The 27,680-nt window shown below is 37.2% G+C and overlaps 1 protein-coding gene across 1 annotated transcript in view; it reads right to left on the bottom strand.

Annotated features, from left to right (window-relative positions):
- The window catches only part of LOC130413781 (ankyrin repeat domain-containing protein SOWAHB), a 99,152-nt gene that overhangs the window by 4,976 nt on the left and 66,496 nt on the right, over positions 1–27,680 (bottom strand). Inside the window, exons 4-8 of the mRNA XM_056739200.1 lie at positions 27,203–27,256; positions 26,679–26,738; positions 17,487–17,609; positions 6,982–7,068; positions 1,431–1,503 (exon numbers count right to left, since the gene is read on the bottom strand). Of these exons, the coding sequence (XP_056595178.1) occupies positions 1,431–1,503; positions 6,982–7,068; positions 17,487–17,609; positions 26,679–26,738; positions 27,203–27,256 (397 nt within the window). The remainder of the gene's footprint in view (positions 1–1,430; positions 1,504–6,981; positions 7,069–17,486; positions 17,610–26,678; positions 26,739–27,202; positions 27,257–27,680) is intronic.

The raw sequence follows: 27,680 nt of genomic DNA, 5'->3' as shown, positions 1-27,680 counted from the left end.
GTTATAAAACAAAGTATATACTTTCAAAGGGTACAAACAGTTGCCACATTTTTTGTTGTTGATGTCAAAGGTTATGCATCTAATCCAACTCAACTGTATTTTAGCACCAATTCAGCAGTCACTTGGTCAGCCACATTAGCGTGATGCCAACATGACAGGTTGCGTGACCTGCCCTCATATTCAAAAACCACCTGTTTAGGCCCAATAAATATCAGATAAATAATGTATGGTCCAAGGTTTGAGGATAAAGGTTGTTCCTAAAGTTGGTTGTGGATGATTTATACATTTGCAAAAGTGATGGATTGAGGCCCCTGATCTAACCCACAGCCGACTGCTCAACAGAATGTTGTGAAGAGCGCAATTTCCATTTAGCTGGAGATTCTTTGTGCCTTTAAAAAATGAATAAAACAAAGGACAATCCTCAAGCCTCTCTCTGTCTCTCTCAGTGTAGGGTCCAAGAAAGCCATAGGTGGTGATGGGAAACCATGGAGTATCCATTTCCACACACCATATGGAAGCTCTGTGGTTTGTACTGAGGAGGTGGGAGCTAATAGTGACCCAAACCATATGTGTTTTAGTGAATAACTAACACAACAGGGCCGAGTGAACACATAACACACAACATATGGGCATCTTTTCTCTTTTAGGGGCTTTAACAACAAGACCCCCCCACATACACACATGCGCGCACACCGTCCAGAATCTCACGGGACTGTTCTTTTGAATTGCTCTATTGACACACACCCTAGTTAGCTTCATTAGCAGGAGTGAGTGTTAACTCACAGTATGGGGGACGTAACTGGGTTTCCCCCCAAACCAATTATCTTTGTGACTGCACAGTTCCTAGCTTCAGTTCTGCATTATTGATTTCATCTGTGAATATGAGCTGGCTTTGTTCTCTATAATACAGTTGCCAGTTCTTCAAGTTTACAAATTTTCCTTCATGAACATCAATGGAAGTGTCCGGGTTAAAAACATGTAACATTTTATTGTCAGCATCTGTGGCATGCTGTCGGTGACCATATAAATGAAAACCATGTTTGCACTAATGTAATATAATCCAAACATATTTCTGTAGCGCTTTTCACAATTTTGCATTGTTGCAAAGAAGTGTAGTGTGTTCTGTATTAGTAAATACACTTTAGCATACATATTGATGCAATGCATATCATGTAGTGCACTGTAAATCGGACTTTGGCAATTTCATAGCGGTGTTTAAAAGTTAACATGTGGGCATATAGCGGATTTAAAACAGGGGCATTTCCATACATGCCAAATGTAAGACTTGAACTCAACTGAATTACAACTCAACATTGGTTTGAAAGTAGAACCATACGGCTTAAAGGAGATGTTAAGTGGATTGTTCGGTTGGTTGTGTAATAAAAACAAATCAGCACTGAAACTAAAATTTATGAATATCAATGACCTACTGTAGTTATTGATGAGGAGTTGGATGATGTTGCCATGTCCATGTAGAGAGGCGAGATGAAGAGGTGTGTAACCCTGCAAAAAACACAAACATTAATCCATAAGTTTTCCTTGACAAATAAAGTCTTGAAATATCAATGTGGATGAATCCTACACTCAAACAAATATCTAAATATCACATCAAGCGAGAGAGGATGGTAAAAATATTCTTGCTGTCCTGTTATGTGTGTCACTCCATTGTGATAGGCTATTAAAAACAGCTGGATGTCATTTTACACACCACTGTGTGCAGATGACGTTCTGTATTTGTGCAGTTATCCACACAGTGAGACCCGCTGAGACAATCGCTACAGTACATCCCGCACATTAACACAGGACGAACCCGCCGCTGGGTACCATCAGTCACCCATTTCTGTTTCAAACAGCACCGACCAGCCACACAACAGTTGACAAATCTGTCTTACAGTAAAAGAGATGGTGTCAAAGGAGAAAGAGATTTGGAAAAAAATAAACAGTAGATGGATGTTTGTAAAGTGACTATTGTTTTATACTGATCTGAGCTCCAGCGGTTATTAGTGTGAACGACGGCACATTAACGCTCCACAGGGGAGTCATTTCATCCCACAACACTTCTGCAAATGTGGTCTCTGATATCTCTTTGATGTTGGTTTGTATTACAGATCCATTTCTTTCCTCGTAACAGTAATGAGCCGTATGGTTACTGATAAAACGTGAAATAGTGATCGCATTTGACAACTACTGTATAGCATTAACTGCACACACAGTAAATAGGAAGTAATTTAGTAAGAAATGGCTGGTCTATCATCAAGTCCATTCATACTGTAAATGTCCTCACAACAAGTCATTTCAGGTACTATTGTACTGGTATTGTAGCATCAAAGTCACCGGTGTCAGTCTTTGTAGTGTGCAATACAGCCAACACAACAGGACTATCATAATGCTCTTCCTAAAGGTTACGGTCGACTTTCCTCTGCTCTTGTCCTCATTATTACACTAGTCCTAGCATTGACATTTTTCAAAAGGTCACAGTCACTTTCATGTGCTTGGTTTCACATCAGTTTCGATATCAGCAAGGGCCCTGAGAGGCTGTCCAGGGTGCTAAAGGAGCCAATGGAGATCAAGGTAAGTCACTGGGTTTGGTTTTAACAGGACTGACTGACAAACACTCATGTTAACATTGACAATCGTAGTGTTTGACACTCCACCATAGTCAATACTGCTTACTACTTACTTGTCTAAAAAGTAGTACACATATTCTAAGATTATTTTAAGATGCTTCATTAGTCATCAAAGATTTTTCAGCAGGGCAGGGGTAACATGCTATTTCATGCTTCTGACTTTACTCTATTAAACGTGCTAAAAGCTTAACATAATCTTGTCAAAAAAAACAGTTGGATTCTGTTGGACGGAGTATTTTTGAGCTCGATACACTCCGCCAAGGTTCGTATAGGTTTTGGAATGTTTTTTTCGGACAAGAATTTCCGTTTCGTAACAAGGGTCCTTAAGCTGCCTTTTCACTGCACACGACATTCAGACACGAAGCATATAACGAAATGCCAATATTATGTATAAAAATGCGTATTTGTGTTGCAAATCCAATGACCCTGGTAATGATTCTCTCTGCCCAATCAGCGATCTGTGTGTAAACACGTCACATTTTGGTATCGGTACAGTATGCTTGGAACCTCAACCGAGGTGGTACTAAAAAATGTATGAGGTACCAGGTACTGTACTCAGTGGAAAACCCCCCAAAAGTGAGCTGTACAATGCCGTACCGTGCAGTATTATGCGCTGAAAAAGTGCCACAATATTACTCTGTACTCAAGATTTATATGAGATTGGCAGAAACTGCGTGTTTAGAAAAACCTCTTTTTAGAGAAAACGGGCGAGAAAACAGTAAGACAAGTAGCATAGAAAGTAAACAGAGGTACTTATGTTCACGTTTCAAGAAGGTAATGTATTTTGAGGTTGTTTGGAGTCTAAAATCTAAAAGTTTCATTGACAATGAAATGATAAGAATCTTCCTACACAAAATACTGTAACATCTCACCTCTAGTATGTCATCTATTACTCAGAATGGGTACATCAATAACAGGCCATTACTTGTCATTTGTCGAAGGTTGTCATTTAACATCATAGTGTCTTCATTTTGAAAACACCAGTTCTTAACATTCCCACAATCCTCTCTGCACTTTAAAAATGATGTGTTGACATTACTTAAATTATGTGTGCACCATTTTTACATCGTGGTTTTTAAGTTAATTTAACTTAAGAGATTTTAAGTCAAAATAACATGAAATGCACAAATATATCAGTTCACATTTTTTTTAAATGATGTAGCATGAGTTCAATCCACTTACAGTGCTCATGTAGGCTGTACTAAAATATTTATTTAATTGGCATAGTGAATTAAAATATTATTATAATAAATATTATTAGATAATTGATGACTGATTTGATGTCGGTCTTTGAATGATTCTCCACAGAAGCACACAACATACTACATTTCTGTGTCTTCCATATTGTGGTAAGTAGAAATGTGATGGGTTTGAACAGCGTCTTCGCTTACCAAAGCAAACACGAATTGAAAGAATGGAAACGTCACAGAAAAAAATTATTCACAACAAAACAACATCAATAATACTAAATACATATTATATTTTGTCATACATGTTATTAAGATCTATATAAATGCCCCAAAAGTGCTTATTATTTAAAAAAGCATGAATAATTAATAATAAAGTTTTTAGGCGCAAGAGCTTATGGTTATTCCTCACAGTATTTGTACTGATAATATTTAGTTCTTTGCACTGTAAATGTATGTTAGGTTTAATTAACTGTAGTTTGCACAACTCAATTTTTCCATTCACTTTATGCATACTTTTGAGCTATTTTTCTAATTTATTTGTTTGGATTTTAGGATTTTAGGTTAAACTAAAAATGTTATACTTTTTTATTCTTAAGTTGAAGCTACTTAACATATTACAATATGGTTGTTGAGACAACAAATCCCTTTTTGAAGTGTAGATGAACAGCCAATGACTGCGTTCAGAGCCTAAAATCCACTTTTTGTGAAACCCTGCCTCATTTCTTCAGTGTATTGAAATGATACTCACCCCCTTTAGAAAAAAAGCAGAAAGAATGATGTCTAAGGGTCCAGAGTCAGCTCCCGTTTGCCAGACAATAAAAGATGAAAGAAGAATAAGCATAGTACATTTCAGAGGATGGGTCAAGAATTTAATTTCACACTGGAATCATGGGCAATTTGGCTTTGGAAACATTTGCCAGGCCTCAGACACATATGAAGGACATAAATCAGAATTTTCTGAATATGAGAAACATACATTATGTGAGACAGATTGAATCATGGGTAGGTTTTAAAGTGCTTAAAGTAAGGCTGGATAAAACAGGGTGTACACTTACATGCTGGAAGAAGTCCGGGCAAAGATGTCAGGATCAAGAAAAACAGAGAATGAAAGCAGAAATTATAACACAAGGAGAACGTGCAAAATCACAAAGGATTTTTAAATTTTTAAAGGAAATGATAGGTTATTAGGACTGTCTCTAGCTAGTAAAAAAAAAGAAAATAAACATAAATGTTAAAGTCCCCTTGTAGTTGATAATTGTTACACCTAAAATTTTCATCTTTAAGCATCAAAATAATAAAGTATGTGAATGTTTTTTTCCTGTGATAAAATTGGTTCATGCCATAAAATTTGGTAAATGCAAAACATGAATATGCAAATTAGTCACCCCCTCCACTCAATAGCCCAGCTCATACCACAGATAAGAATATGCAAATTAGTCCCCGCCTCCAAACAATTTGACCAGCTCCTGCCAGACTATAGACGGACCAGTTTCTTCTTAACAACATAAACAAACGTTACTGCGTAATGCTGAATAATGTGACCCCCAACTGAACTTCCGGTACAGGATAGAGCCCCTGTAGATTAATTCTGATAAAACTTGTCTCTCCAATATTTTGAATTTAGACTGCGATACCAAACTCAACCTCTAGATGTCAATGTTCCATACAGTTTCTTTAAATGCGACCAAATGACGGGACCCATTCAACAAATTGTTTATTTAATAAAATGAACATACAACAAAATTCAACAAATCGTTTATTTAATAATAAATGTGCAGAGTAAAATAATAATACAAATTAATATTAACAGCATTTTTATAAAATGTAAATTGTTTTATTATAAGACACTAGCCAAAAACAAAACAAAGTTAACAAGGGGTCAGGATGAAATGGTCTATATGTGTAGATTATAGGATTTTTTACTTTGTATGGTGCTTTTTCTTTTCAAACTGAATTATTTAAAAAAGAGCATGAATATTGACATATTGACATTTTCGTGGTTGGAAAAAGTCTATTATCAATTGCATGTCAAAGTTATATGATAAAGGCAACACAAAAAATACATTCAAATCTGTGTAGGGAAACTGCGAGAGCAGATGGTGAAAGAAATCTCTGCTTCCTGTGTTTGTGAATGACAGCACATAGTGTGGCATATCCAGACCCTGACTGCGTTCATGGATTATTGATTTTTTTATTTCATTTCTGCCCAGAGGCTGCTGCACTTGAAAAGCACCATTAGCCCCATAACCATTAGAGAGCAAAAGTTAATGATGTAATTATGAAGGCAATAAGAAGTGTGTGTGTGCTTGACTGTGCTTGCTAAGGCTTTAAACATTATCTTCCGAGCCCGTTGCTGCAGATGGGAGAGGGGTCAAAAACCTTAAGTAATAACAACATTTTGCCTCCAGCAATTTACGTTTGAGTTGTGAACTTACTAATTTATTCTGAAAAATAACATTAAGAGTGCATTTCGTTCAGACAAAACTGTGCCTTTACCTTCTGTCTTGGGGGGTACCCTTAAAGGTTCCTGTTGTGTACCTCTACGACCTATATTGTGCACAAAACGTTTAACGTTTAAGGTACACAATAGGTCCTTTGGGATCAATATTGTACCCAAAACTGTACAGCATTTTATTAGATTTTGTATACTATACAAGGTGCAAAAAGGAACCCCATCCTACCAATGTAAAAGGTACAGTTTTAGGATTTAGTTATTGGCTGGCAGCAACACAAGGATGCTGTCAATATTTCCTTTGCACTTCACCAACCGTGAATGTGACGAGATAAGATTTGGTAAATTATAATATTCATGAACTGGGCCAAAGCATTCACTGTCGGACAGTTGGTATATCTGGAATAAATAAACATCAGATCATGTTTATGCAAAGAGAGAGAGGGATTACACATCCAACTTAAATCTGGAGCTAAATAAATATCCTCTCTGGGCCTGCGTGTTTGATTAATAGACGGATCCATTTCATTAGCAACAGCAGTTTACCAGCAACGACACATTACATAGCCAAACCAGCAGCACATGCCGCTGACACTAAATGGTGTTGATGTTTGTGTGAGTGGTGTGTGTTTCAGTCTGTTTGTGTGTGGGCCCCTGCAGAGGTGTAAATGTGAGCGTGTCAGTAGGGCCACTGGCTCCTGTCAACTCTCACCGCTCTCTGGTTGACGTCCGCTCCAGAGCGCGCCATCATGTCCGCCATCTCCTCGCAGCCCTGCTTGGCCGCCCAGTGGAGCGCCGTCTGCAACACACGCATACAAACACACCAGCTGTCAATCACAGCATTGACGTCAATCACATTGCTGATGTATTCAGGCTGCGCTGCCCACCTGGGCTTACTAAGACTGCCCTGAAATCACTTTTCCTCATTTACAAAGATTACAACGACACTGAGCAGTTTTGTTTGCTTTAAAGCTTTGCATTGTTGGCTTAGTGGTTTAAATTCAGCACAGTGTCATTGGGCGCATTTCAAAACCACATGAAATGCCCTGACGAGTGTGGTTGTTTTTACTGTTTGGACATTTGCTGTTTAACAGAGACAGAGGTGGTGGGGTACAGTAAGGAATCCCATTTTTAAATAGCTGTCCGTACAGAAAAAAAAACGTACATCCCCCTAAATGATGCAGTGTCAGGACTATTTTGTGATTGTTATTTCTTCCTATTAGACTGATTTTGAATGTTTGTAGGGCCATACGTTCCCATCGTCGCCTTTTAGGAGTACATAAAGATCATTCCAATTTTTATAGACATGTACTAAACAGTAACTCACATTTTCATTTTATGGGGTCTTCAATGGGATAATTCACATGGCATTTTTTTGTCTTTAACTTCGAGATATGACAAAAATCTTTAGATTTTTTTATAAACGCACATACACAGGCACGCAAGCCCATTTATGCAGCGTCTATAAAAGCTGTGTTTGGGTTCATTTGCATAAGCAGATTTAGCTGTAGCTGAATGAATGTGAACACAACTGAATCATTTGCATACGCGCTAGTTCAGCACAATGTGACTCACTGAGGCCAAACTAAAAGAGCCAAACTCAAGGACACTTCGCTGCCTCTTTTTCAAGCCAGACAGGTCATTATGAATGCATAATTCATTTCTCAATTATCTCAGTGGATGAGATATTAAAAGGGGCAGTGTCTACTAACAACATAACAAAGATAAAGCAATGAGCAATTATTTAATCTATTAAAAAAATGGTAAGATGACAGGTCACCAAAGACCAATAAACATAATAAGACTTGATTTAACGATCTAAGCGCATGGTGCAGTTGCCCTTAGGACATGACCGAATCCACTTTTGCTAGTTTAATGACAGAACAATGGTTGGCGCACCAGGTGCGTGGTCCAAAAGGGTTGTACTTATTCTCTTAATGAGCCATGGGTGTGGTTTGGGCGTTTTGTGCATTAAACCAATCAGTGTCTCATCTCCCAATCTCTTTAAAACCCAGATGCGCTTGCACCATGGCAGATTCGCTATTTACATGGTGGAAATTACAAGAACAAAGACTGTACGCCTCTTGGCCCGTGCGCAAGGTTAAAGCGCGCAAGCACACCATCTATGTAAACAACATTGCTCTTTCGTGTAAGACAAAAGAAGATATTTTGAGAAATTCCATAGTAGTTTTGTGTCCACACAATGGTAGTCAATGGGGTCTGGTGTTGTTTGGTTACCAACTTTCCTTCTTCTGCAGAACACAAAAGATATTTTAAAGAAAGTCATACAGCTTTGAAAGGACATGAGGTGGAATGAATACAGCAAGACTTTTTATTTTTGGGTGAACATTAAACCATTAAATCTTTAAGCCTGATAAACATAACATGAACACAAAATGATTTAATATTATGTTTGATATTTGGGTTAGGTTCAGAGTTGGTGTCAGTAAGTAAACAATATGTACAGTACATGTAGAACAGGATAGTAAAATAAAATGCTACCAGTATATCTATTATCTATTCAAAACTAAATATGGTTTTAACAACTACATGGTACTTACAAACTTCAGGTCCAAGTAATGAGTTTCAAGTGTTATTTGGTATTCATGTGTGTGTTTCAGAGAGTGACGATGGTCGCAGAGAGAAAAAGAAAGAGAATGAACAAGAAAACAACATTAGTAATGGGATAACTACAACTTATTGTCGCCCTGCTGCTCTCCATAGTCACTACTGTCAAGCATTACATCAGTGTGTTTGGTCAAAAGCTCAGAGTCTCCATCCGCATTCACTTCACATCAAAGCTACGGCAGCCATGCTTTTGTCAAACTTCTCTCCACAATTTTCTGTCACCAAGTTTTATCTCTTTCAAATCAGCGGCAGCCTTTAACCTCTTCTGAGCCGATTAGCTGAATGCTTGATTTGAGCATTAGAGAAACTATAGCAACCTGTAATCTGCAACAGCGCAAATCAAAAAGCCCTATGTATCTTGTCACGCAAGAGCTGGCAGCCCACCTTGACCCCATAAGCCGTCTCTTACAGAGCCCTCGCAGGGCGGACAGATCACACACACACAATCCATTGAAAAATCTCTCTGGTCTCTGTCCGATCTGTGGCCCATCCTCACTGTTCTTAGGAGCAACAATCTGCTCAGGTTTATCAATTATCATTTGGTGGAAATACAAGGTATATGTCCAATTTAGAAGGGTTTTGACTTTTTATGGGTTTTAGACTTTCGATTTTTACACCTAATTTTTACCTTCACAGACCAACCTTGACAGCAATGTGGTATTAAAATCAATGCTCAAGCTACGGCAATGCCTAAAAGTGGCAATTGGTTTTGCACTTCGAAAGACCATTCACATTTTCTTTACAAAGGAAAATAGTGTAGTTGCATCTGTCATAACTAGCGTGTGGTTTTAGACATCAGACATTGAATAATATCAACAACCACACACAAACGAAAGATTTGACCAATACAAGCCTGAAAAAACGGTGCAGTGTTGGTTTATTTTGTGTGTGTGTGAGCTTTAGTGTGTGTCAGATGGAGGCTCTTTTATTGGCAGTGTGAAAGAACAGCTTATAGTGCTCCTCTGTGGTCCGCTCAATAGAGAGGGTGAGAGCGAGCCCTCACAAACTCAAAGCCTGATGCTTGTCACCATATGGAGCTGTTTAAAAACGGCCATAGTCCCACACAAAAGAACAACATTAACAGCCTTTTACAATGACTGCTGAGGTAACACTGAATTATTGCACATGGCCAGCGCTCACATACGCACACACACGTTCACACACACACACACATACACAAACTTTAGATACTATTTTAGACAGGAACTCACAAACTTGGGATGCAATGGTACTACAACAATTACAGCATATTTACTATTGCAATTTTCTTGTTAGAACAATATAAAGTCATCGCAGGATGACTATATTTATATTTATTGCATAACATAGTGTGTGTGAGGTTTTAAAATGTTGGTGCGCTCTTAAAAATAAGGGTTATTTTATGATGCCATAGAAGAACCATTTTTGGATGAATGGTTCAATGACCAGGACCTTTGATTCTTTAGACTATTAGTAAGAAGAAATGTTTCAATTAGAAACCTTGAGAAAATGGGTCTTTGGAGATTTTTTTCTGTCATCGCTGTGAAGAATCATTTGCAGGTATTTTAAAGAGAGTGGTTGTAGCTAAATTTGTACACACAGTGACATTTGTAAACCTATTACTCAAAATTGAAACTCATTTTTTAAGTCGTTTAAATGCATCTAATTAAAACAGGTTTTGCCTCAAAATCTAATGGGTTGCATCTTGTGATGCAGCATTTTAAGATTTAATATTGTCCCAAAAGGTATTTTGCAATAAACCTTCCTTGTAAGATATCTTTTATTTGTGATATTCCAAGATTCATCATATGCGTTGTGGAGACAGGGTTAACATTAAGTAATGTTGGCCAAATCTATTTCATTTAAATGTTCTTATTTTATTCTGTCAACAGTTAAAAACACTGGCATTGTTGTGGTACTGTACAAGTACATCAATTTAAGACACAACTACAAAGCACAGGTGATTATAACCGCAACACACAAAACTGACTTTAACAACACAAAATTTCTGAACAATTCACCACAATCAACAAAACACTTGTTGTTCAGATTATACAATTTCCATTTTAACATTTCAAATATATTACTTAAAAGGGGAACTTGATTTCAGTTAAAAAGCTGCCTTAGATGCTATCTGCCTATGTAGAAAACGAGACACACACCCATGTTACCCAACAAGAGAACCAGCCCTTTGTTCTTTTTAATAAAATAATCAACAAGAAGTGAGAATTTGAAGAATTTGGAGATCATTTCTGAATCTTTGTATTTATACCTTTCATCAAACTAGTAAAATCTCATCATCACATTATTTATTCCACGATACTGTGAAATGTTTTTGTAAGCAAACAAAAGGCAGATAAAGAGAGTAAATAGATTCACTAAACCTAAAACGTAAGCATGAGTTTAATCCTTTTATACCATAGTATCTCAAGCCTCCGATCGTATTGGCTGAAAGCTGAGGAGCAGCGCAAAAGCCCCAAGGCGTTTGGAGCAGTGCCTGTTTGCAAATCTAATGATTTCCATGTCATTACACTGTAATTATACACAATGATCATCAAGCTGCCTGTACACACTGGAACGTATAACAAATACGCACATTAGCATGAATAAAATAGTTTAGCATTACAATTATTACTATACAAACTATAAACTTTGCTATATAACTATGAAATAATGTAAACAACGTTGGAATAATCAAGCATACAAATAAAATACACTTTAAAAATGATATATTCTATATATATACTGGAAATTATATTGGTTAAAAATGTCTGGCGAGTGTGTAATTGTAAACGATTGGTTTTCAGAAGACAGTGCCAGTGGTGATACTAGGACATTTGCGGCAATGGTGCACTGGGTGTTTGGATTTCGTGCCGATCATGCTGGTATGAATATGGTTTAATTTTCCAATGTGGGAGATAAAAGAGCTATTTGGATCGTAATACAAATGTATCAGTCATTGGCTTGATAATGCAAGAGAGTGGACACTTTGGGGAGGACGACCACATATTTCTGTGTCCTTTTCAACGTTATCGATAGTGAACTTCAACAACGAAAGAGCAATTGGTAGCCATGCAACAGACGACTGACCAATGCTGAGTGGCAACTTTATAGCACATTTTCATGCTGAGAATTCTGAGCCCAGAACAGTGTGAAATCATAACAAACCAGGCTCAAGTGGAAATGGTAGCCTACTTGTTAGAAAATTATATTCTTGTCCATAGATATAGCTCAGGTCTGTTTTACTGCAACCTGGTAAAACACATACATTTTGAAAGGTAATAGTGCAAGACATCCGTGTTTTGTCAAATAACATTTTTAAGAAAACAATCATATACTTTATACTACTACTACAAACTATCTACTCTAGGAGAGTAAACTTACCCCCTGAGAGTCCATTGAAATCGTTGAAGTGATTGAAGACAACATGAATCAAGCATTGTCCTGATGCAAATGAAGTACTGTACAATGAACTGAACTTTAAGGAAGGTCCTTCAAGAGATTTATTAAAGCACTACTCCAAAGAGAATACTAATCCACCTTCATCAACACATCACATTGCTAAAGTTTACCGGCCTGAGAGGGGAAGAGCATTGTTGTAGGGCACAGGCTAAAGCAAAGCTAAAATATAGGTGCATAGATTAGCATCCACAGAGGGGATTATGGATACCTACTCCCATTTCAAAGCGTTGAATGTTTTTTGAAGTTTTGGGGGTAGCAGGCTCTAAGCTGAGAAATTGTGAGTCTAAAGGCTAAACTCTCATTTGATTCCTGTGGGATCTCCACAGCTTAATCCCCAGATCCACGTCTCATCTTCCCTTGTTATTCGATCGCCATAAGATCAGTGTCCAGCCTGGTAAAGGACACCCCTTTCTCATTTCCACCCCCCCCTTCATTAATTTCTCTTAAGAAGATTACAGAGTCTTTAGATGTTATTGTTTACAAATCTGATTTCCTTGGTGTCATATTCTAATAAACAACAGCATCGCAGCTGACCAATGGGCATCTCCATTGATAACTTTATCTTAACACTCCCAAAGTTCTTGTCTATTGGTGTTCTACTTCCTTAGATTCACTACTTGGGTTTTCAACATAGGTTGAATTCTACCTTGTAATTTTGCATCCCTGAAGGACAAGGTAATTGTAGGATTGTTCCAAATAAAAGTGAACAACAAATTCCTTCAGGAATACTTTCGAAATGGTAATTTCTTATCCACTAAATAGAAAAATTCAAAAATATATTTCTATTGGATAGGATTTTGATTATGGTTTGTTTTGAGGTGGATTGGAATCAGATTTAAGATTGTACTGTCTATTGGCTCCACCATTTTAACAGCCATTTGTTTCGCTATGATTTCAAAACACTGTAGCATTCTGAATCCAAATAAAGTGTCAGTTTTAAGTAGCAAATGTCCTGAATTTTCAAAGGTTTCTGCCTTTCAAAAAGAGTAATGTAGGTGTTGTTCACTTTCAAAAGGAATTCTCCCACTTTTGAGGCAAAAAGTATGTGGACACCTCCTTGTAGGTCCAGGGAAGACATATTTTAATGTCACATAGAGACATGCAAATCTAAACGATTGTGTTTTCCAACATTGTGGCAAGAGTCAGCTTCATTTTCAATAACAATGCCCCTGTATACAACCTTTAATAAATGGTCCACCCCCAACAGCAATATAAATGTCTTTTTTCACTCGATATTACGTTAGTGAGCCACATTTTAGCATCTTAACTTTACTTAAAGGTGATTTGGCCAGATAAGTTTTTTCTTTTATTGTTTTTGATAGTCTATGAAGAAAAAAACAAAGATAAAACAAAATTCATACGACTTTAATGCAACTAGATTCATATATATATATATAAAGTATACTACAATCAAAATTTTAGGGTCACTTTATTGAAATGTTTCCCATGATCTTAAAATGTGTTTTTTTGAAAAAAAAATATTGTGGAAACCTATTAATTACTTTGAAAAGAAAACTACAATTGTATTAAAAAGGTTTTTCAAAATCACTTTTTGGACTGAATTATAAAGAATAAGGTTGTTTTCATATTTGGCTTTTTCTTGACAAGGAAAAGTTGACAATGGCGCGTTTTCATAAAAAAAAAAAAGTTTGCAGCGTTGTGGTTACATATACCAATGTTCACAGGCATCATTTGTGCACAAAGGCAGCTCAGAGAGTCTGGCTTCATAGGCATCGTAGCGGAATTATACGCCGGGAGCATCTTTGGAAAAACTCACATCACAAAAAAATGCCATATTTAAAAACTACAATACTAATTTCTCCCTAGAAATGCAATCAAACATTATTGAAGTGTAAATTAAATCGGCTCAAACCGGGGTTTCGGACACCATTTTATTTTTTCGAACTCGATTGTCATTGGTTAGCTGTGCAAAAATGCTTGAAGTAGGGCTTTTTTCAGAAAAGTTAAAAAAAAAAATCAGAAGACTCTGAGATGCAGAATAAGCTGGTGTTTAAAAGAGCGCTCAGGACTTTTTTGAAGACACAGTTTACTCCATAGGATTATAATGTAAAAAAAAGTTAAATGTCAACACAGCCTAAGCAGTCAAAAATAGGCAAGAATATACAGTATGTGACCTGATCAGGTGAGGTCTCAAGATGCAGCTTGATAAAATAAAATAGAAAATTATGCAAATTCTAGACAAAGCATTACTTTTATTCTCAAATGTGGTAAACATATTAACACAAAAGAGGCGCTTTTGAGTAGTGTGACTGTAATATATTTTGGGTAGTGCATTATTCACCTGAATGCGAATGCACAGGTAAATGTGAGACTGCACCCTCATTTCAATGTCAAGTCAAAAATCCATTACTGTCTTTTGAAAGAAAAGCATCCACATACTTTGGCCCAAAAACGTACATTGGGAAAGAAACAAAGAATGACATGAAAAGAGAGATACGTATACAGTTCTAAGTGTACTTACGGTGACAAAGTCCTGTAGATGTAAGAAGAGAAAATGGGATGTAATGAGATCGTAAACATCACATCCACATAAATCAAACACGGTCAAAGGATGTACCGCACAGAGTCACATATCAGAATTTCAATGAACCGCTGTTTTCTGCCGGGATTCGTGCTGAACTCAATGTAACCATCTGATTGGGAACAAGGCGTCACATCTTTCCACTAATTAATTTGAAAAGCTGTTATCTTGCTCTGTATCAGCCTCTATGAGATGTGCTTGAATCGTTCGGCCGTGATGCTTCAGACACAAAGAGCTTCATTTCCCCCAGAGATGCCAATGCCAAGTTCAACCCACAAACCCTTTCAATCCTGCCAAGCAATTTCAGCCATGCCATTAATTCCACAAAGCCAAATGTAATTGATTGATAAGGGCTTGAGATTAACCTTTCCTATGAGTTTTTGTCTCTCAATCGCGATGGCCACATAAGATGCTGTCTATCCCATCAACACTATCTCTTTTATCTGATCCTGCTTAAGAGCATTGGCCATTACTGTTGACCTGGGGGGACTGGACGAGCAAAAAGGGCCAACTAAAAATGTCCGTCTTTGACTGCTGCATCTGAAGTCTGATCTGATGAGAGTGTCCCGTCTTATCTTTAAAGACAATATAGATGAATTTGAACCGATTTGGCGTCTGAAAAATGTATTGTTCGGGTAGAGAAGAACACCTTGCATGCTCTTTGGAAATGTGCTGTTTTTCATGTCAGAGTTAGCATCACTTACGCAAAAGAACATTCTGTTGTTGTTATCAATGCAGGTGTGCTGGTGGACACACAGATGTGGACTTTTTGGAGGCCCGGCAAATTCCTTAAATATTCTCAAAAGGCAGAAACAGATCCTTCCCTCTTGCCTACTAGAAAATAACAACAGCTTGTGGTGTGTTGCTTGGGTTCCTCATATAGAAAGTTAATAAAAAATATTTATTTAATTGTCGTCATAAAAAGTTATACATTTACGCGTTTACATTACTTCAGCAAAACATATATTTCATCGCCGATTACGTTATTTGGGGTTCCTACTAGGTGGGGTCTTAATTAGTGGAAACACTTCAGCAGAAAATGTATTTGCCACGTGCCAATCCGCATACTATCCGTCCGAAACAATATTCAAAATTAGTAGTAGTATGTCCCAAATCATATTATGCTGAAATTCGTATTCTTAAAGTAGCCGGATGGTCTACAGTTGCTGGTGAAACTAAATAAGAGAAAAATTAAAAATAAAATTAAATAAGAGATGCTTCACTGAATTAATAAATGTAATAGGTATCCGTACGTAAAACGTCAGTATATCATCTGTATAGCAATGCATTAACTCCATGTTTCCTAAAAAAAATTCCAAGGGGATAAAATTTGTCAAAGTATTACCTGTGGCAATCTTCATTTTTGGATTATATAACATCTCTTAATTTACAAAATTCTAACAATTGGAAAAAAAGGATAGAGCGCAGTCTAACCACAAACATTTCCTTCCCCCAAACAAAAAGACTGTAGAGAATGTGGTCTGTATTTGCTAGATGAAGCCATTAGCTGCTATTAGCTCTGTTTTTAAATGAAACAATTTAAAGGTTAAGAGAACTGTTAAAATTCTTTTAATTTTCCTGTAATTTACAGGCACAAATTTGAAGAATTTCACAAGAATTTGCCCCAAACATTCATAGCCTCTGGTAATAGTAGATTGCTAGTAGTATTAGTGGTAGAGGGGGTAAATGTTGTTGTCATTTGCTTTACAGCAGCGCTGCAAGCATGTAGCAGCACCAGCCGTTCCCTGTCATCCTCACTCGCCGCATATATTCACTAAACTTCATGGAAATTTAATAAGAGCTGCTGCTTTGGGCTTCCCTCCCGTAGAGCCGCGACCCACTGCTGCTGCCAGGCACATATGTGATGATTTACAACCAGACAACCAGTCTACCACCTTCTTCTCTTCCCCCTTCTCCCCCCTTTGCTGTGTCCAGCCATCTTCCTTGTTTGGGAAGTGTGTGTTATTGTAACGTAAGTGGGAGAATACACAGCCTTGGGGCAGAGACTTCTGAAGTTAAGCCAATACAGGTTGCGCTCGCATCCGGGGACAAACAATATCTGGAAGTCGTCAGCATGTTTTATTTTTCTTTCTTTTCACCTTTAAAGGGATCCCTTAACACTATCAGGCAACAAAATGCTCCTGGTCAAACAACAATCCGTTCCTGTCGGATTCTTTTCATCTTGTGTGAAAGTCTTCAAATCCGGCACACTTTAGAGTTCGGTGCAGTAACACAATCCTCAACACAATTATGCTTGTCCTTATAGAGAAAAAATATCCAACACAACCAAACTATTTCATAGTCATGTGATATTAAAATTGACCTCATTTTTCTCCTTAAAGGTGAAGCGTTTACATTTTTGGATGTCATATTTTTACCTGTTCTACCTTATATAAGCATGCAGTGAAATGCTAATGCACTGCGAAGGAAACTATTGATTTAGACCCGCTGGTCAAAGTCTGTTCAAATGTTAACTGAATAAATAACATGTTATAACTGAAGGAAAAAAGAGATTGGGTTCATAAGGAAAAGGAGTGTTATGAAATTGTTTGTTATCATGGAAAGAGTAAACTGAGACTAGCAGAGGGTTAGTGGTGCAGTTTCACCTTTCTAGAGACAAGTGTGTTGTCTTGCTGCAGGAGAATGTGCAGGGCGGGAGCCTTTCCCAGAGCCGCACATCTCAACCACTCCTTCTCCATGGGGTCCATCTGTATCCGATTGAACAGTGACTACAGCAAGCAGACAAAAAGAAAGTAAACAAGACTGAGAAAATGGAAAGTTAATAATGAAACAGACAGAATAAAAAAAGGATTAAATATGCCATCATATGAATTATAAATATAATGACAGGTTTCCCAAACCTCATTTGCCATTGATCAGACCAAAAATCCCGCCCCAAATGTAATGCATTGGTTGTGAATATGGTAAATATGTTGCTTTGTAGAACTGATCAAAAGTTGTTTGGATGCCTACACAAACACTATGTTATAGTTGTATTTAACCAAACTTTCATCCTTAAGCTGGAAATTGCTGTCCTTCCAAAACCTCAGATGTGGGAAAATTCTATTTTTCCGGAAAGGGAAAAAACACTGACACAGTATTCAATAATTTCAAAAGTTTAATAGCACTTTTTAATACTTTTAATTGGTAAGAAATGTGCATGATCAAGTGACTAAACATGAAGGGTGTCAAATAATCATGATTTATGGCAAAGATAAAAATCACAAAATATGGCGCTATGAGTTTCATATGGACAGCAGCCATAAGCAACATTTTGACAGGAACACTAAAAGTTCTAAGTATTCCATCATTTTTCTTATCCAAATATAATGGGTCTTTCCATTAATGTTCCATTAATGGAAACATTAATTCCATTAATTTACAGTAAATAATCTTCTGGTAGAATGCATTTAATGTCAAATAAAAAAGCTTCTCTAACTTATAGTTTTGACCATTTCTAATGTGGAGTTGGTTCCAGGCAGCCCCTCTCTAAAGAGAACCAGACAGAGTTTCTTGTCACACTGATCAATGACCTGTGACCAGGTCTGGGGCCCTGTAGACGCCCGTGGCCAGCACAAGAGCCCCGTTGTTCAATCTGACAGAAGCGATGGGGATCCAATACTCAGATAACACGAACCAAGGGAAGACCGTGGATCACAACACCGCTAATCCTCATGTTTAGCACCTGTTTATGATATGACAAATTGAAACCCCCACCGTGAAGGGTCCTGACATTATTGCATTTCTGTTCAAAACATTGATTCAACATGGCAAACGATGGGCTGCCAATTAGGCCAGGAGCTGAACGTGGATATTGACATATGTAACTGATCAACTCTCAAGAAAAATAGATCTAAAATTTAAAACTCTAAACTTCTCATATCTTTGTAATAATAGTGTTAGTATCATAAGACATGTATGTAAGCCTCATCTTACAGGAATTTGTAACTTTTTTGGCTAATTTGTATGAACAGAAACGTACGTGTTTGGCAACCACAAACAACTAATCCTTACCTTACATTACATAATCATAATAATGACATCATATGTAGGACACGCCCTTCTGTGTTATCCTGCAGCTCTCTGTGCTTCACATAATTAACATAAATCTAACTAACACAAATGTATCTACCAATAAAGCACTTCTAGCAGCTGACATGTACATACTGTGATGCTGTATACACCCGCATATTGGCCTGTTCTACTTCACAGTTTGATAAAAGAAACAAAAGAAAGGCTTGAGGAAGAAAGAAGGAGGTTTCTGGTAGAGATTTCTGTGGCCTTGCCCCACTGTGACCTCCGACCCCGTGTTAAAGGCAGAGCGTGCAGAAAGACGGAGGAAAGCGTCTGCAGATCAAAAGGAGCTGACAGATGAAGGCAAGGGGTCTGCATGACCTTGACTCTTAAACTTCAGCTGCGTCTCCAGACGAGAAAACACTGATTTGAGCTCCATTCATCTGTGTCTGTTAGAACACCCCATGCCACATAACATCAGTTGCTTGTTAAAGGCAGCTCATTAGAAAGCAATCAGATATACAGAAACACAAATATGTCCGATCGAAACTGTTACACCCACATTGTTTTTTGAAAACATAATGATTGCCAAATGTTAATGATTAGACTGTTGTGAATAGTTGCCAAGACTTTGCTATCTCTTATCAAAATGAACCATTGTTAACTATAACAATAGTTTTATTGGTCTCATTACAGTAATAATTGTATTAATTTACAGAATGGAAAAATTATGAAACTAAAGTACACATTAGGGGGCGCTGTGATCCATGTGACTGCAAGGTCCACGGACGCCTTTAGAGGGTCCTGCCAACGATCTGTGTGGCATTTAACGTATTCTGCCAACAAAGCTTAATAAATAAAAGATTAATAAAACTTAGCACAGCACTGTACATCAGAATAAGTCATTTTATTTAGATACTGAAGTAAATGAAATAAAAAAAACAAGACTTCAACAAAATATTGAGGATTTAAAGCAAATATTTATTGACCGATGAATAAACATTATTTTGAGTTCAAGCTTAACATTATATTATCGTTTTACCACATAAATTTAGTGGATTTTTAGATACAAACACCCAAAGCTTCTTAGGTTACACTCACAATCAGCTTTCATTGCGCCAAATCAATCAGACATCACTAAATCACAATAAAATCACATCTGTAGGGTATAAAGTAAAGAAAGTATATCAATAAACCACTAAAGCAATATATCAGCCAGTGAAGTACAACAAATTGACCCTTAATGTTTAAATGATGAATAGATAATTGTTGTATTTTAATAAATATTAATAATAATTGTTGTATTTTATTTAAACTCCAGTTTAATAGCTGCGAAAAATCAGATTTTTAGCATTGGTTTTGAAAATATAACAGATTTTACCATATAAATTATAATATAATATAGATATTAATATAAATGTTTCATATAATAACATAATAAGTAGATACTACGAGATTCATTAATCAAATGACCAGTGTCCATGTTATCTGAAGACCAGTATACCACATAGCTATAACGTTCTCCATAGGATTAATTCAAAATGTTATTTAAGGACGTGGCTCTGACTCCGATATGTTAACAAAAATTATGAAACAGAAATGAAGCGTTGCCAAGACATCTTCAGATCGTTGTTTTGACGGAGGTGATCTGAGTTCCTCATTTATTGTTTAATCATGTGTACTCAAAATTTATGTCATCACGTTTGAAAGTTTCCATTTGTGTTTTAGTGTTTGCTGGCTTTTTCAATCTGCTGTTTATGTTCTTTTTTAAAGAAGCATGTTTGATGATTGTCACTATGATTGAGGTTTGTGTGTTCAGTGTTGAGGTCTTTGTGCATGACACAATGTTGATAATAATTATTTATGTAGTGAGAACTTATGATATCAACATAATATGTTGAGTTGGTTGAGATAACTTTCAAAGGTGTTTGTGAGGTTGCCTTAATGTGTAAATTGTTGTTTCTTGATTCAAAAGTGTAGTATTTACAGTTAAGTTTAATATGCAGTTAATACAGTTAATAATATGGTCTTGAATGTTTCAACTAACTTTTAACATAGCAGCGTTGTTCCCAGGGTTGGCATCTGAATGTAACTGCAGTATGATCCACCAAACGCAATGGCTTACAACTGATGTCATGTTTTCTATAAATCCATGCCTCAAAAGATTCCTAAGTGCAACTACGTCACAAACATGATCAAACACACATCACACACATCCCATGATGCCTTGCGTGGAGGAAATTCCTGCTGTGAGAGGGCAGACCCCAATAACAAGATCCATAAAAATAACTGTGACATCCTGTTGCTATGGTCAACAAACAGCAAGATGATTGATGAAGACAAACTGCCTGTGGTGATGGATGTTGTGAGATATCTCTTAGTCTTGCCTCGGCCCTTATGGACACATGAAAGCATCTGAACTCCCTCGTTCAGAAAGATCAGATGTCACAGCTCCACATTTTCCCGCTCCAGGTGTTTTTGTAAGTTGTGAACTTCAGCAACTTGCCCAAATTTGTGTGTCTCGGGTCTCTCAGAAGCCATGTTAGAAAAGTATGAGAAGACTTTTATAAGAAACAATTAACACAGATAGAACACTTCAATTCAATGTCAATTATTGAGTGTTTGTGCATGCATCTTACATGCAACAGTAAAATATATAGAATTTTAGCATTCAAAGCAACTAACATTCAAGGTATATTTTGACAGTATGTGTTCTCTGGGGATTAAACCGTAAATATTTTTGCTTCTAAAGCAACGCTCAATCAATTGAGCTGCAGGGACTTTAAAGCAATATTACCACCTTTTTTAAACAAGTTTCACTCAAAAACTTTCTGTAGTCAGTGAGCTAACCACCTTACACTGACAAGCGGTTTTTTTGCAGAGTAAGATAAGTGAAACAATGACTGGGATGTAACTTAAGATATTAACAATTACAAGATGCGTCACTGCTGTTACAATGAATGGCGAGGAATGCAATGCTGAATAGCAAAGGAAGTCCCGCCTTCCAGTAAAATGAGCCAATCGTCAATCAGTAAAGACTTACAATTCTCTGGGGCTCGGCTCTTGCCAGCCTGTATGCAGACGCAGTAAATCAGGCGAACTCGAAAAATTTCAGGTCACGTTTAATTATTGATCGGAATTATGCTGTTTAATTGTGATTTCTGCCACTGATTTGAGAAATACCTGTCTTCCCCATGAAAGTAGATAGGACTGCGGACTTGAAAACATGGCTGTCGAGTGGCAAGACTTCTGTAAATGGACTTTGACTTTTAGTTACAAAATTAAATATCTCAGTTTTTGTGTATAACAATTATATCAATCAAACTGCATTTGTTTTGTTTTGATTTAAGTCAAAAAATCTAAAAGAACACCGCTAACTAAACCAATCAATAACAATAAAAACATGATTAAAAAAAAAAATTACGGGGTAATCTCATTTTGTAACCAAACTCTTCAAATATTTGTCTGTTTTAACAATCAATTCAAAACAAGCAATGCGAAGGTTGAGAAAGAAACATTTTTATTACAATTTTTTTTAGTTTTTATTCATGTACTCCATATTTATGTTGATTACAATTCATGTTATGTTAAAATAAATATTTATACAGATATTTTTACTTATTCATTTATTTTATTTTTTTGGAGGGGCACAATCTAAAATATTGCCAAGGGCACCACCAGAGGCTGGGCCGGCCCTGGGATGAAGAACCTTTCAATTACGCTGAAGCTTTTCTTCTATTCACCCAAAAAAAAAATTGTTTGGCATCATTTAGCATCTTTTATTTTTACCTGTGTTCCAACATTAGCTACCAACTGAAACATGTTAAATTATTGTTAAGTCTATCTTTGAACATGATAGAAACTTCATCGGTCCTCAGAACCCCACAGCGTAGTGAACTCATCTCAGTATGGTCTTGCTGAAGGTGTCGGTTCAGACAGTGAATGTTAACGTGGAAACGGCTGATCTGGGATGCTCGCTCTGTTTGCATTGGCACATAGAGAGAATGAGACAGAGGTCAGCATCCCACTCGCTGGGAAAGCAAAACCACATCAGCAAGTTTTGTGCCCTTTGTTTGGACACTGGGGATGGTGTGAGAACATACTGTAACTCATGGGTAGAGCGAGTGCTGTGAGACATCTATTAAATTACAGAGGATTTACAGCAAAGATAAATACGGATTACAGCACAAGCTCTATATTTAGAGTCCGGTACTGCATCCTAACACACTTTTGGGATCACAAAATGTAGGTAAGTGGGAAAAATTTGTCTGTTCTTGGCGCAAAAACAAACTGGTTAACGCTATTGTGTAAATTTTTCAAAGTGAAAATATTTCCTCTTCCTATTTCTTTCAAACAGTGCTTTATTTAAAACATGACCTGCTCTGAATCACCCACTCTCTTCAAATGATTTCCTGTTTCCTTCCACTTCTACATACACCCTCAAAATAAATCTATACTTTTTTTATTTGTCTCTTAGTTACCATAGTTTAACAAAACTTATGCCTACATTCTAACATTGTTCTAACTACATACCTTTAATTTTGTGTGTGTGTGTGTTATTTTGTTTTGTTTCAATAATCAGCTACTTTTCTTTTTTCAAGTCTGTATTCCAAAGAATTCATGAGTTACCGCCATTTTAGTTCCAACATACGTTTTTATGTGTAGGCTCAAAAAGGGCTCTGACAGTTAACAGGTTAGGTTTATTGTAAAATATAAAAAAATAAGATTATGTTTTTCTTTGTAAAAAAATACAAAAAGGATAACAAAAAATCTAAGAACACTCTTTGTAAAAAAGAATCAATTTTTCTCCCTAAATAAATTATTTTAAAGAACACCAAAGAAATCTGTCTTCTAGAGTCTTAGACCTTTCCAATGATAGTTTGTCTTGATTCGATCAGAAATGACATGCCAAATATTGACGCAAACTTAGGTGTCCCGTACACGGAACGGGTCACAGTTAACAGGCTACAGATCTTGAAAACAATAACTTCACTTCAGAAATGGAGTCTGTGAAGCAGACATAACTGTTTTAATTTCAAATTCAAAATAATAGAAAATACAAAAAGAGGGTTGCACAGAGGATGCGGAAGCGTTTAGCAGGGCAGGGTCGCGTCTAGGACAACTCTGTTGTTAATGTGGTAGATTCGAGAGCTTTAACGTTATTCCCAAATAGATAAATGGATCTTATGGTGAAATAAGTTTGTACATTTCAGATGATTTCAGTCAAATAACATAATTTAGTGCTAAATTAAGCGAGTGGCAAGGTGTGTCACTGCAGGACTCGGAACAGCCTTCAGAGTTGTATGCAGAGGGAACAAAATGTTTATTTTGATGAACAAATGCCATCACTTCCACGTCCGGTGTGTGACCCCTTTAATACATTTCAAAGTATTACAGTATTACAGTATACAGCTGCTTTTTGACTTCAATCTAATCTTCATCAGATATCCTTAGCATATACTAATTTCAGCACTTCACAAGAATAATTGTTTAGTGAAACAATAGGTTCAATCGTGTTTTTTAAGTTTTTAAAACCCAAGACACATATAGCACAGCCGTCTTCTGGATGACCCGAGTTCGGATCCCGACTCGTGGACCTTTCTTGGTCCTGCTGCCCTCTATCCTCCGCTTACTTTCTATCTCCACTGTCCTCTCAAAATAAAAAGGTTGAAACCCCCCCTATCCATAATATATATATAAATAGCCAAGACACCTTTCGATGCATGAGCGTGTCCACAACCTAAAAAAAACTCATAACCACAATGCCACAAAAATTAAACATCTTTACTTGTCTTGCTTAAAAAAGCACTTTATTTCTACATTTCCACTCCCTGTGATACCATGCAAAGCATGATGGTAACATTTTTTGTTTATTTTCTTTATGAATGAAGTAGGTAAGGTTGAGGGCAGGACTCAAGTCCTTCTGAGAATTTATCACCCCAACATAAAATTAACAAGAGAAAGTAGCCGTAATTGGCAGGCCAGTTGGTACCCAATCCATAAAGTTTACAGCAAAGTTAAAACGAAAGTTTACAAGAGACAAACTCCCTCTCGTTTATTCTGAAATTAATGTCTCTGGTGGTTTACGGTTCTGCCCTTTTTCTGACATCCGTTTTGAAAGAATCCTCTCAGCAGCAAATTTATGATGTAGTTTAAAATGTGACCTCAAAATTCATAAACATAAATCATTGCACATTGTAGAGTGTTTGGTTCTCTTGTGTTTGTAATGGAAGCCTTAATATAGAAAAAAACTATTAACTTAGAATTGGGTTCAAGGCCAGGGCTGGACATTCCAGTCCATGAAACAGCAACTTGACTGACAACCAAGGTGGAGAAGACTGGTCGATGCCAGCAGGGAAGGAAGATGGACACCGCCACGTTGTGAGACCACCGCAGAACAAAAGATAAAAGAACGAAAGAACTATAGCTTTCACTTTTGCCCTTTTCTTAAGGCTCTCTGTACGGCTGCCTTGAGTTTCCAACTACGGCAGAGCGGCCGGAGTTGGAAACAACTACAGCAGTGGAAGAGGAGCTAAACACTACCACATTGAAGCAGACAGAGAGGGAGAGCACCTGGGCAGAGCAGGCGTGTATCAAGACAGAACCGGCCGAGCAGCCAAGCACCAGGGTGGCAGAGTCCAAGACCAGGGCAGGGCCGGTGGAGACCAAGGCCAGGGCAAACATGAGGGAGTAGCTCGAGACAAGTGCACAGGGTAGTCCAGGGTGGCCATCTTGACACAGGAAGTTCAGAGGCATCCATATTGGGACAAATGACTCTTACATATTCCTCAATTCTTTGGTTCTTTCAGGCAGTTCATTTCAACAAACCAGTTCAATAAATGGTTTGCCAATTCTTTTACACCCCTACGTAATGTACTGGTCATCTAAAGACGATGCTTGACAGTAAACGGTAAATTAAACGTTTTTAAGGACAATAATAATTATCTCACTGTATGTCGAGAAAAAACTTTCAAGCTCTTAATAAACACCATAACTATTAAATTGTCTAATATGTTTAATATCAAGATTTCTACAAATAATAATAATGTTATTGGTTTATCATCTCAACTTTAATTGTATGTAATGATAGGCACTCATAAATTATGTAAATTCCAAACCAATGTCAATATCACAAGAAATATAATTGGGGTCTAAATATATGTCTTCATCGATACAAGTGTCGTGCAAGCTTAGCAGCTAAGAGATGAGGCCAGTTTGTCGGTTCCTCAGCTGGTTGTGTTGTGTCTTTTGGTGTGTATTAATGAGCTTTTCCTTTCATCAATGACACTAAGGGTCGGGCTGTTGACGGCAAAGTTCACAGCCCTGTTTACAGTGCAGGTGAGAGATGCTTGGGAAGAGGTGTCACCTCCACGATAATTAAAAAACGCAAGCGTTCACCCAGGGGGCTGTCCTTCAAGCACCTGCCTGCTGTTCAGGGAGAAGACTGTTTATGTACTCTGCTTTGCAAATGTGCTAAAATGCCTAAAATAGAACACACTCCTCTTTACCTGACACTATGTGGGGAGGATGTACTGCCAGCTAAACTGAGCGATACAGAGTGTTGTAATGTAACCACTCGGATATGTCACAATTCAGAAGAAAACACCACTGCAACTTCTAATTCATACCGACTTTGATAAAACAACATGGAGCTTAATGCCATGCTATTGTGAATGTGGTCACTTCACTGTAACCGTCTGATAATCATGCTAATATTAGCAGTATTGCACACGTATTGTATTGATAAAAGTTGAAAGTTGAAGCAAAGATGAAATTGTACATACCATCACAGAAGATGCTGTGACGCTCCGAGTGTCTTCCTCAGGTCCTTCTTGTTCATCACTCTATACAACACATAAAAAACACAACTTGAATTATTGTACTAGACATGGTAACATTATAAATCAAGATTGAGCTTTAAGCCATGCAACACAACAACCAGATAGAGTACAACATAAAAATCATTTGCAATCCTTCATTTGTGGCCAGTCACTGATAAGCTGTTTTGCCATATTAAGCCTTTTATTGTAATAGAGTCTTCTGTGATTGGTGGATCCCTCTCAGGATTATGGGTAATGTAGTTCCTCACTAGAGATATAGATATTTTTGCAATAAACACTGACTTGTAGCTTTTATACGAGCATAGTCTCTCTCCTGTCATGTAGTAGTATATTGTGGTGCTCTGACAGGTAGAAATTTTTGCATCTTAAGGCAGCCTTACCGAGAGCCCTAAGAAAAATGCAAAAGTGAAAGCTGTAGTTTGTTCGTTCATTTATCTTTTGTTCTGCGGTTTTCAATCAAAACTTACCACACACTTGTGAGGCACAGCTGTCACATTATATCTCTGCACTTGCAGATCAGTCTGAAACAGAGCATGAGTTACGTTAAATTTTGGTCAAATCTGTTATTTGGTTCAGGGAGTGAACTGCGTAACGAAACCCGAGACCACCTGTAGGAGGAGCAATGAGACTGTGGCTTAGTTCATATAAAAATAGCTATCCCTGTACACCTTGTCTTGCTGTTGCAGTGATAAACATCAGGTCTCAAGGGAAAGAATTAGATTTGAATAGTTGTTATGAATGATAGAGTGAAGTAAAAGTTTCTTAAAGGGATGGTTCACCCAAAAATGAATATTCAGTCATCATATACTCACCCTAAGATTGATTCAAACCTGGATTCATTTCTTTGTTCTGTTAAACACAAAGGAAGATATCTGGAACAATGTCAGTAATCCAACAGATATCATTCCCCATTGACTCCCACAAAATATTCCCTACTATGGGAGT

The sequence above is a fragment of the Triplophysa dalaica genome, chromosome 24 (assembly GCF_015846415.1).
Source record: "Triplophysa dalaica isolate WHDGS20190420 chromosome 24, ASM1584641v1, whole genome shotgun sequence".
Taxonomy (NCBI): domain Eukaryota; kingdom Metazoa; phylum Chordata; class Actinopteri; order Cypriniformes; family Nemacheilidae; genus Triplophysa; species Triplophysa dalaica.
The sequence above is the reverse complement of the archived record's forward strand: the minus strand, read 5'-3'. Positions and strand labels throughout refer to the sequence as shown.